We start from the raw sequence: 11,723 nt of genomic DNA, 5'->3' as shown, positions 1-11,723 counted from the left end.
TAGGGCCATTGTAGCCTCATATTGCGCACGCCAGGATCCGCCGAGATCTGCCATGCCGGCGCGGAGAGCCATCAACATCCGACACTGTTAGCAGCTACAACATCACGCCGTAGGTCCACGCTCACCCCGTGCTCGGCCCTGGCTCACTGTTTGCAACATCACCTCCAAGACAAGTTTTGGCAACAACAGCGTTGTTGCGGAATGGGCGGCAGCAAAAGACGACTGTGCTAGTGCACGACACGGCTGGAGATGTTGTTGCAATTTTTGCAACAAGAGTCTTGTTGCAAGAAATTAGAGAAAGAAGAGCAGCAATAGGGATTTTGTTACAGAAAATTAGAGAAGATGATGTTCTGCAACAAAGGTCTTGTTGCAGAAAGTTAGAGAAGAGGAGGCTTTGCAACAAAGGTCTTGTTGCAAAAAGTATGTAAAAGGAGATTCTGCAACAAGGGTCTTGTTGTAGAAATTAGAGAAAAGGAGATCATTGTTGCAAGATATTAGAGAAGGGGAACTGATGGGTCATGCATACACAATCGGACGGCTCACGACCCGTCCGATCTATTAAAAAGATGAGCCGACGGACGCATAGCATGCCCCTTTTTAATATCACATGCATGTTTTTTAAATAGGTGAATATACTTTTTAAAAATATATGAACACTTCTTTAAATCATAGGAACATTTTCAAAGGCATGAAACCTCTTTATAACTACACTGATATTTTAATAAGATGAATACCTTTCTTAATTATACATTTTTTTAAAAACAATACGTGAACATTTTCTATATACATACATTTTTAAAATATGATCCTTATAGTTATTTATATATATATATTTTTTGAAAATGTGTGAACACTTCTTATTGTCAGATGAACATTTTCTGAAGGCGCGAACTCTTGTCATGAGCACTTTTTAAATTAGATACTGAATATATTTTAATATGTGAAATTATTTAAAGCCCACATATTTTTTGTGAAAATATAATTTTATAACACACGAAATCTTGTACTTATTTCTACTATCGATTTTATCATTATAATGTATATGTGATATTTTGAACACAAGTCGGTAAAAGAAAAAAAGAAGTACGAATGGGCCGCACTGATGGCGCCTGCTTCCCCCTCGCTATAAGCGGGGTGTAGCAGCGCCGCTCCCTCAAAAAGAAAATAAAAAAAGCAGCGCCGCTCCCTCTTGCAAACCCTCGAGACGCCGTCCCGTGTTCCTTTCCATCTCGGCCTTCCTTCAACATAAATCTGCGCCTACCCAAACCTCAGTCGGCTCGGCTATGGCCGCCATCAAGATGAAGCTCGTGGTGGACAGGTCGTCTAACCGCGTGCTGTTCGCCGACGCCGGCTCCGACTTGGTCGACGTCCTCCTCGCCTTCCTCACGCTCCCGATCTCCGCCGTCCAGCTCGCCGCAGGCGCGTCCTCGCCGGGCTGCCTCACAAACCTCTGCGCCAGCGTCCGCCACCTGGGGGACGCTAAACTGTTGAAGGGCGAGGCCTGCCACGGCACGCTTCTCAGGCCTACGCACGCCGATGAATTTGGGTCCGTATATATCCTTCCTACCTACCCCACGGAATTTGATCAGATCGCAAGATGATTTCTCTCACTCTTGCTGTCAATGTGTTGGTCATATCCATCCATGAGGAATTTCTATATGCTCGATCGCAGGTACGACCGCTTGCCATGCCCACGGTGCACTCCGTTCATGGAAACACAACTGATTCCACAGGGACAGGGACACAACCAGCAGTACGGCTGCAGGTGCTGGGACGTCATGGCTAGGCTTGTGCATGTGTACAACCAAGCAACACAAACGGAGGTGTTCTCCAAGTGGAAAGAGAGGTTCGTGATCAGCGACGATTTGGTGATCAAGCCGGCGGCGACGAGCACCGTCTTGTCTTTTCTTCAGAGGTTCTTAGGAGGAGATAGGATCAATGACGCCTACCAAGTGGAGGTGGACGTCGGATGGACCCAGGTGAAGTGAACTACTACCTGTATCTATTATCCATTTTGATGACAACTATTTCCGGACGGAGGGAGTACTACATTTCCTTGGTCGTCCGGCCTGATCCATATATACTGTGATACTATGATCATACTGCTGTTTGTATCTGCAACACTGATTTGCATAAGTTTCAGGTTGTTTCCTTGCTCAGGGCATGTGTCTCGTCCACCACCATATTCACCGACGTGTTTCTCACGAAAAGAACCGATGCTTTGATGAGCACATCGGTGCTCACGATTTACAAGCCTCGGCGTCAAGAAACCAACGACGACCCTGGTCCGCAGATGAGCATCAAGCTTTTCTTCGACAAGGAGGACAGAAAGGTCATGTACGCTGAGTGCAAGCATGACTTCGTGGACCTGCTCCTCAGTTTCCTGACCTACCCCATGGGATGCATCCTCAAGAACCTGGCCGGCACCTCTCACCGGTTCCGCAGCTTCAACAATCTTTACAGCAGCGCCGACGGTCTCAACACGTCTGGCTTCCTGACGGGGCACTGCTTCGGTGACAAGAGCATGCTCCTGGATCCTAGTCTAGCTCCGTTGAGGACCCACGGCATCCATGGGTCGGAACAAGCAATTGTGGAGTGGTATTATCTCTGCCGCACCGGAAAGCGGCATTGCTTGTGCACAAAGGATAAAAGGCCATGCCATTTATGCAATCCGGGGTTTGTCGACGATCACACCTATGTTGTCGACGACGAGTTGCGTATACATCAAGCTTCCGCCGTGTCGGTGCTGAAGCACTGGCGCAAGAGAAACCGGGATAATGTAGTGGAGATGGACATTGCTGTCAGCAAACAAGAGGCAAGTTATCTATATATACATGCCTTGGCACTCAATTTTTTTCTTCTTAGAAATGAGTCATGGCAGTCGATGGCTTTAGGTTTTTTAAGTTTCTTGTGTGGATCAAACACTTGCAGGCTGTCGCGCTACTGCAAGCGGTGATCAATTCAGAGACTGCGCTGACAGATGCGTTCAAGGGGAGGTTTCAGCAGGCAGCACAACAGTTGCCACCTTCGAAAAGAAGAACATGTTCGCCATCGGTGGAGAACATGCAGATCTTTGTCAAGATCTTCACAGGCGAGACCATCACCCTTGACGTGGCAAGCTCCGACACGGTTGCTGCCGTGAGGAGTAAGATCCAGATGAAGGGGAAGCTAATGGCTGATTGTAGGTTAGTGTACGGTGGCAAATGCCTGCAGGATCCATGGACCCTGGCTGATTGTGGCATTCACAGAGAAGCCACCATCCACCTTGAGTTTTACCCCCGCGGCCTTATGAAAACAGAAACAGAATGACTAAATATCATTGGTAACTTTTCATTCAAAAAGGAGGTTGAGACTTGAGAACCATTATGATGCACACAACCATTTTTTCATTATAGTTGACGCAAGGCAACGGGGCCATGTCATTGGTAACTTGGGTCGATGATCATCACATACATAATCTAAGCCATACTTCGCTGTATAACCATGAGTTGTGGTTCTTCAGAACACACTGTCAAATTAATTGCAATGTGACCTTACCAAGTGAGAGTAGTAGGACTTAATAATGATAACCCAAAAATCAAGAAACGAGAACCCACTAGATCATACAATTATTCTTTTAAGCGGAAGAATAAAGACCACATTCTGATGTTGTAGTTACATTAGAGGCTCAGAACTATGTGGTGAACTATTATTTTCAGAAACAGTAAATGAAGGAATTATGAGAGTCATAGGGTGCATCGTAGTGCTATGTATTCAGTGTAAAATTCTTATAATAGCAAAAATCACCACATTATACAAGATTATGCACATACATATGGACCACTAATGACTGATCAAAACAAGCAAGACACACTAGTATAGCTAGTTTTCTAACAAAAGGGAACAACTTGCACTCTGGACAAACTTGGTCAAGGGGCATATGAAAGGAAATGTATGTCTCCATATCATACCTTGTTTTTTCAGTAATACAACATAGCAGAAAGTAGTGGCACAAGAGTTTACAAGGCGTACATTAGCAAAACTAAACATGGCTAATACCATTCCAGAGGGCGCTTCCTCTTCATCGCTCTAGCTTGCAGCTCTCGGATCTCGTAAGTTTGTATGTAGCAATGGTAGGGCGGTATCGGAGATTTCCATGCAAGGACCTTAAATGTTCCCCCTTGTGGCCTAGAGGTTCCGTACAGAACATCTACGGCCGTTATCTTGGGAACTTCCTCTTCGGAAGAGCATGTCTGATTAGTACCAAGAACAAGAATATCTTCAGTAGTTGTAGCCATTGGTTGGAAATACACAGGTCTATTCTCACTGAGAAGTTCATGCGGATGCCCATCAAACTTACAGAGATGATTTTGTATGTATCCTCTTCGTAATTCCAGAACCTTGCACCAGAAACTGATGTTAAAATTGGCTCTCAATACACATGCAGCGATGCTAGCATCAGCGAGATTATAATTCATCAACTTTGCCATCTCCATTGCCAAATACACAAGTCTTGGGTGCATCTTGGGATCCGTGCTTCCAAATGTCATCACCTTGAAGAAATACCAGAATGCCTCATGCGACAGATGCTTCAGTACTAGAGTCTGTGTTGTTCCAAGCTTTGTGATCTTGTCAGATCGGCTTGTGATAATGATTTTACTACCACTTTTAGTGCTTTGTCGGCAAAGAGAGCACATGCTTTCCCACAGATCTTCGTCGAGATCCCCAACTATGTCGACGATGATCATCAATCTCTCATTATTCACATGTCTTGCCGCACATCTGCCTGTCAAATTGGCTATATCTTGAGCTCTGAAATTATCGTGCCTGAAAAAAACAATCTGGTGGAAACGGTCACGTACTCTTTCGTCTTCGCAGATATGAGCGACAAGAGTGCTCTTTCCAACATTCTCCGGACCAACAATTGGGAGGACATCAAAACTACTAGTACAAGATTGTGTGCACAGAAGGAAGTTTGTAACTACTTCTGTCTCCCTCTGGCGGGCAAACATGCACTTGTCCAGCAAGAGATGCATGCTGTAAGGCTGACGATGTAGGCGGGGATATGTTGTCAGGAACCTGACCATCTCGCTGGCATCAAGAATCATGGATCTCAAACCTTCGAGGGCCACTTCAAGCCCTTGTGATGTTTTTTTGTTGTTGCTGCTGGAGAGGCAGAGGCGTTGTGCAGAATGAAATTTGGACACCACCCCAGATTGACTCACAGCCAGATTATTCTCCTCTTCTTTGTATGCTTGGCATCTGAAGGTGTCAAGCACATAGTAGCCTTGGTACATGGCATACCTCAGCATGGTAAGCTGCCGGAGCATTCCATGGTTTGTGATGTGCCGCCCCATTGCCTCGTCGATGATGACCTGCCCCCTGAGTAGAATCCTCTCTAACCTAGCTTCCACGGCCTCCGCCGGTGGCTTGGAGTATTTTTTGATGATGGAACTCATGGATCTTGATATGAGTTCACCCATCAACGCAGAAATGAAAATCTCCATTTGTGGGGACTAGGGGAACTTGTATCCTCGGGAACGAACACTGAGCTTGGAAATTGAATAGTTGATGTCTCTACAAACTCTTTCTATGCTCTGCCCCTGCCTCCCCCGGCCATTGCTAGTTATCAAAGTCACGCTTCTCAGTTGTTGCTGGTTATCAAAGTCATGCTTCCTGGTCAATCAAAGAAAAAAGGGAGCCATTTGGTACCACGGGGACTTGTATCCACAGTTCTTATGACTTCTCAGGAGTGGAAGTTGATGTGTCTGTCTGCAAACTCTTCTTGTGCTCTCTCTCTCTCTCTCTCTGGTAATGGCTGGTTAACAAAGTCAAGCTTTCTGGTCTGTAGAAAATGCCAGTGCTCTGCTCACTAAAATTGGACCCATTCCATGCGCAGGATCCTTTGTATGTGGTTGCATTCTTTCTTGCTTTATCGTATAGACTTGACTGGTACAGCACTTGTCTCTTGGTCATTGTTAACAAACCATCACGGCATAGATTTTTCTAACTTGTCACCTGACCGAGAACCGACTCTTGGGCCTTTGTTGATCACCACCACATACTTCTTTCTGTCAGTTACACTCTTGGGCCTTTGTTGATGAACCGACTCTTGGGCATTGGAGTATCTAGGTGAAATTAGCAGATTAACTTAACTTTGCAAAATTGGATGAACCATACTATACTAGGAGAAAACGACCACAAAGCCATAACTGAAACCTGAAACGTCAACCTGAGAAAAATCAAGCAACCTTCCTCAAAATCAATCTATAAAAGCTTACCACAAAACAAAACAAAACCAATCTATAAAATGAATCACTTATTGAGTTAACATTGAGATAAAGCTGTTGAAAGGAATTGGAATCGCCCCTGCTAGTGCTCGGCTTAAAGCAGTTGAGCTGGTACCTGCTACTGCTAGTCTGCTGACATTGGCGTTAAGACCCTAACTTGAATTCCTCAAAACTCAAATTGAATCCGCAAACCATTTGTTCAGCTAATGAGGTTGAAATAGATCGGAAGGGAGCGAGAGAAATCGAAAGCAACCTGTTGAAAGGAAACCGGAAGCGCAGATCAGTCAGCTCTTAAGGAAGTTCACCGGCGAGGGCGGCGGGCGAATGGCGGAGTACGAGTTCACCGGCGAGCCGACGGTCGCGGGGCCGGGGGTGCGCGGTGGGCCGTCGAGCGGCGCAGCTGCCTCCTCTCATCCTCTGCTCCCCCCACGGTTTCTTCCTCGGTCTGATTCAGAGGAGTATCTTTTTTAGACAATGATTCACTCGGCTGAGGGCCTTCGGAATTACTGGCCTGCTGCATTTCCATCTTCATATGGGCCGTTGGCCAGCCGAGCTGAACCTAGCTGACTGACAGGGTCCCCTAAAAAAACAAAAAGCATTCTAGATTTCAAATTTTTGTTTCTCAATGTTTATTTCGAGTTCGGATCTGAAATTTTTAGGAGCTGTAGTCACATTCTTGTGAACATTCACATTTTTTCAGATTTTTTTTGAAACATTTAGAATTAACTTTTTTGAAGTTGGAGCACCGGGAGCAGCTCAAGGATGGGAGCAAGTGATATTTTCCCCTGAGTGGCATGTTTGGGTTCTCCTATTTTCTGCCTGATTCCTATTTGCCACTTACAGGGCAACCGGTATGTGGAGCACACCACCTCTCGTACTTTTTTTTGCGAATGTCCCCAGCCGGTTTTGTGAAGCTTCTAGAAGCTTTCGACCATTCCTTTCTGGTTTTGTGCTCATTGGTTTTTCATTTTTTCGCTCTCCTGATTCTTTCGAATTCTTGAATTTTTTCCTATTTATGTTTTTTAATGCCTGAACTTTTTCCAAATTCATAAACTTTGTTCTAATTCGTCAACTTTTTCAAATCCACAAATTTTTTTATTCCTGGACGTTTTTTTTAATTTGTGAACATTTTTCAAGTTCAATTTTTTTTTCGAATTCACAAAAAAGATAATTCAAATTCCTAAACCTTTCCTAAATTCGTAAATATTTCTTTTGAATTCGTTTTTTTAAGTTGGCGGTCGACCAGGTCAACCATGAACCGGGCATCAGGCACGTGCGCATGACCTGATAAGTGAGCTTGTCGCCTCGCGTTGCTGGGCCGGCCAAAGCCAACATCCGCGCGAGCGCGGCACCGCAAGCGCTGAACAGGAGGTCTCTGTTGTGTGGAGGGGAGCGCGGCGTTATAGAGGACGGGCTCATGAATTCAAAAAACATAGTTAAACGTTCCAAAAAAATATGTTTTCTACAAATACATATACATGTTCTTCAACTATGCATAAAGTTTCATTAAATAATGCAATTTATTTGCAGGCTACGCAAAAAAGACAAATACTTGGCCCAAATACAACAAAGGAAAAGACCATTTTAATTTATGCATTTGTATTTTTATAATATATGAACATGTATGGAAATGATTTTTAAACGTGTATACTACAACTATCTGCTTATGTGTATATTTGTTTTTGTTTTTTTAGGTGTGGAAATAGTTATTTCACTGAAAAAATAGAGGGTTGCCTGGAGCTCGGCATCCATATGCACTTTTTGGAATCGTGTGCTCCTACCCACCCATCATTAGTCGTCTGCCCTTTCACTGCCCCTGCCCGGCAGCCACCTCCATCCGACCTCTAAACCCCATTCTCCGGTGCCGAAAACAACCCCCCCCCCCTAGCACCACACCCCATCTTCTCCTCTGGAGTCGATGAAAGGTTTTCGACATTGCTTCGATATGAGGGCCGATACGAATGGTAATTCTCGCACCGGACCCCGTCTTGCGCTATAGCACTCGTACCGCACACCCGCTTTCAGTATGTTTTGGTACGAGCGGGCTTGCTCCTACCCGACGCAGTCTTATCCTTTGATCTCCAAGACCTATTTTCGGCAATTTGGTATGACCCGAGGTATGATTTGGTGCAATTGTACCACACTCCATCTTCTTCTCTGTTGCCTCCATTTGACTCCTTCCTTGTTCTTTTTGTTTGCCCTTCAGGTTATCTTCTAAGGCATGTTTCTCCTGTAAAACATGAACTCCGGGATCCCTTTGTTAAGTCACAAAGATGAACAATCGGTATAGATTTTTATTTTGCGGTGGAAATCGGTATAGATATTTATTATATCCTCCCTTTTTTAAGATGGGTCACCACTCATTAAGCGTTGGTTATAGGGTTGCTTCATACCTTTACTTCTACGTACAGACTTTGGTTGGACCACGTCTACTCTTTTCTAAAAAAAAGAATATACTTTTCCTTGTCTTCAGGCTTCCTCGAGAAGTACAACATAATTTCTTCATCATAAGGCCTTCTTTGGTTCATAGGATAGAAATATTATAGGAATAGAAAAATCATAGGAACTGAGATGACCTATAGAGAAGGAGATGTCATTTGATGCATATGATAGGAATTTTTCCATTGAGTCTTAGGTAATGTTTTTTTCCTCCAAAATGTGAAGGATTGATTCCTATCCTACATAGGAATAGGAATCCATTCCTACAAACCAAAGGGCTTCCAAGGAAATTTTCCTTTGCAAATCCTATCCTATAGAAATCCTATGAAATTCCTACAAACCAAAGGAGGCCTAAACTTTGAAGGTTACCTTCCATTCTGCACAATCCAGGTCTGCTTTAATAGATGACCTTTCAAGAATAAAGGATAACTTTTTGTCCTCAGGCAGAGCAAGTATAGTAAAATCGGTAGGAATGACATGTTTGTCTAACTTAAGAGTTCAGAATTTTTCTTACAGGGACCAAGACATGCCCCCCTTCTCATAACGTCTAGCTAAACGGTCAAATCAAATAAAGTTGACTTTTGTGCCACGTCAGCCTTGACGGATTGGCCATAGGTGTCATAATCGCGGTTAAAGCAGTAACTAGCAATTTCTGCTGAAAAAAGGCTTAAAATGGCATTCTTTTGGAAGACAATGACGTGGTAGTTTTTAGAACCTTAACCGTTTTTTGCTATTTACTTGTCTGATCAAACTCAACACTTCATACGAATTTGAAGCGGGTAGAATAATAAGTTCATTCAGACTTTTAATAAAAAAAGCTCATCCAAATTAGAAAAGGAACAACACGAACTAGATCTGTGACAATGTCTATAAAGCGGAGCGAAAGCCTATTGAGAGAGAGAGAGAAAGATCTGTGACAATGTACAATGGCAAGTGTCGTCATCTCGGTCGCCAATTTTATTATTGACACAACGCCAAATTTGTTATGAAGACGGTGAACTAGCAAACCGCCTCTGTCACTCCCATTCGACCTTCACATTTGTCGATCGGGGCAGGTGGTTCCTCCAGCCTTTTGATGAACACATCGGTCAGCGCCGTCTCCGAGGTGAGCACCGCCCCCAGCAACCCAACAACCTGCAAGAGACAACAAAATCATTGACAAAAACCTCAGCAAGCTGGATATAGTAATTGTTCTACATTACTTGCAATCTCAGCTAGCTTACCTCCGGTATCCCGAATGTGATGTCCATCTCAACCACGTTAGCCTTGTCTCTCCTACACCAGTGCTTCGACACCGCCATCTCGGAGGCCTGTGGCTGGTCATAGTGGGAGTAACATAAGAGCAAGTACAATAGAGCTGAGTCAGTTGGCTATAAGAAATAAACTAGTATATTATTGCTTAGTTGGAGGAAAGAAAAGAGAAGAGAGAAGGTAAGCGGGCTCTTGGTGAAGAGCCAGCTCTAGCACGTGCTCCTAGGCACTTTGTGAGAGTGAAAGGTGGGCCATATAATAAAAAAGTAGTACACTCTTCTAATCAATTATTGTACATATTGGCTATAAGATGGGCTATAGATGACATGGCAATAGCTTATAGCCATCAGTTGGCTATACTATTAACCATGCTCTAAGTAGTAACATAGATGCCACATAAAGGCTGGTCATAGTGGGGAGTAACTTAGACTAGTAACATGCATATGTTACTAGTCTATGTTACTACCTCTATAGTGCATAGTATCATTGATTAGTATCATAGATGGTCTTATTTATTGTCATGCATGACACATAGTAGCATCACATTTATTATGTTACGGTATCTACCTATGTTACTATAACCATCTCTCTCTTCTTTAATTGCCTGCCACATAAGCATGTTTGCGAGTCCCAAGTGCATGATACTACTTATGTTACCCCCACTATGGCCAGCCTAAGCAAAAATGATGAGGTGGCAAGTAGTTAATGAGGAGAGAGGCAAATAGAGTAACATTTAAGACTACTTCCAATGCATTGGTGCTTACATGAGGCTGGTTGTAATGGGGAATATCATATACTCCCTCTTTTCATCTCAAAATTTCCGTATTTCCGTTTTATAAGTCTCATTTCTACTACTTCCCATCACATGTTCAGATTTCAATGTACACTAACTCTTTGCATGCAAGGATTATGACAAAACACACCAATGCATGTAAAGCTTCTTTGTCATTTATTGGTCATGCATTGCAACTAATGCATTGATAAACATATTTTTTAAAGGAAAATGGGTGCATTAATTAAGTATTTTTGCAAACTACAAAAAATATTTCACCACTCACAATCTACCTTGGTTGGTGAGATTTTTGAATTGAGCCTTATAAACAGGAAAGGAGGGAGTAGTACTAATATCATTTATATGATACTAGTGTATGATACTGTACCTCCCTAATGCATAGTGGTATCATATGTTAGTATCATATAGGACTATATTTATTGTCATGCATGACGCAAAGTAGCACATCATTTAATATGATACAGTATCATGATATGATACTCAAGCCTCTATTTCTTTATTTAATTCTATGTCACCTCATCAAAATTGCTTAGTTAACATGCATGATACTACATATGACACTCCCATTACGACCAGCCTGAGGTGCTAAGCACATTAAAAACTTTAGCAAGTAAAGCTTTCAATGCATAGCGCTTAACTTGTTGGTACTAAGAATCCTTCATTTAATGATTTTGCAACTAAAGTTCTTCATGTATTGGTGGAATTCTTCCATTTAAATGTTTTTCCTAGGTTCTCGTGCTTGACATTGTTTTTTCATGTGGTCAGCACACTCATCTCTCTTCTCTTAATAACCTTGCCACATCAGACCTTTTGCCTACATGGCAGCCTTAGCATCTGTACAAGGTGGAGCATTAGGAGGGGCCAATATGTTACCATCACATAATGCTTCCCAATGCAAAATGAGTTTATAAAGTAATAAATGAACACATCTACGTTACCACACATATGACACTACCACTATAAAGGTAGTA

General features: G+C 43.1%; 2 protein-coding genes across 2 annotated transcripts; one reads left to right on the top strand and one right to left on the bottom strand.

Moving 5' to 3' along the window:
• The first annotated feature begins 987 nt into the window (after positions 1-987).
• LOC123097149 (uncharacterized) lies at positions 988-3,309 on the top strand. Its single transcript, XM_044518896.1, has 4 exons — positions 988-1,546; positions 1,673-1,979; positions 2,144-2,815; positions 2,932-3,309. Exons 1-4 carry the CDS (start codon positions 1,284-1,286, stop codon positions 3,307-3,309), a joined length of 1,620 nt encoding a protein of 539 aa, XP_044374831.1. The 5' UTR covers positions 988-1,283.
• A 609-nt stretch (positions 3,310-3,918) lies between these two features.
• On the bottom strand, positions 3,919-6,736 carry LOC123099024 (disease resistance protein RGA2). The gene is made up of 2 exons (XM_044521133.1): positions 6,523-6,736; positions 3,919-6,107 (listed from the first exon to the last, which is right to left on the bottom strand). The coding sequence occupies exon 2, from the start codon at positions 5,484-5,486 to the stop codon at positions 4,032-4,034; it is 1,455 nt and encodes a 484-aa protein (XP_044377068.1). The 5' UTR covers positions 5,487-6,107; positions 6,523-6,736; the 3' UTR covers positions 3,919-4,031.
• Between the last annotated feature and the right edge of the window lie 4,987 nt (positions 6,737-11,723).

This window comes from Triticum aestivum, chromosome 4D, assembly GCF_018294505.1.
Source record: "Triticum aestivum cultivar Chinese Spring chromosome 4D, IWGSC CS RefSeq v2.1, whole genome shotgun sequence".
NCBI classification, from domain to species: Eukaryota; Viridiplantae; Streptophyta; class Magnoliopsida; order Poales; family Poaceae; genus Triticum; species Triticum aestivum.
This window is presented reverse-complemented; position numbering and strand designations above follow the sequence as displayed.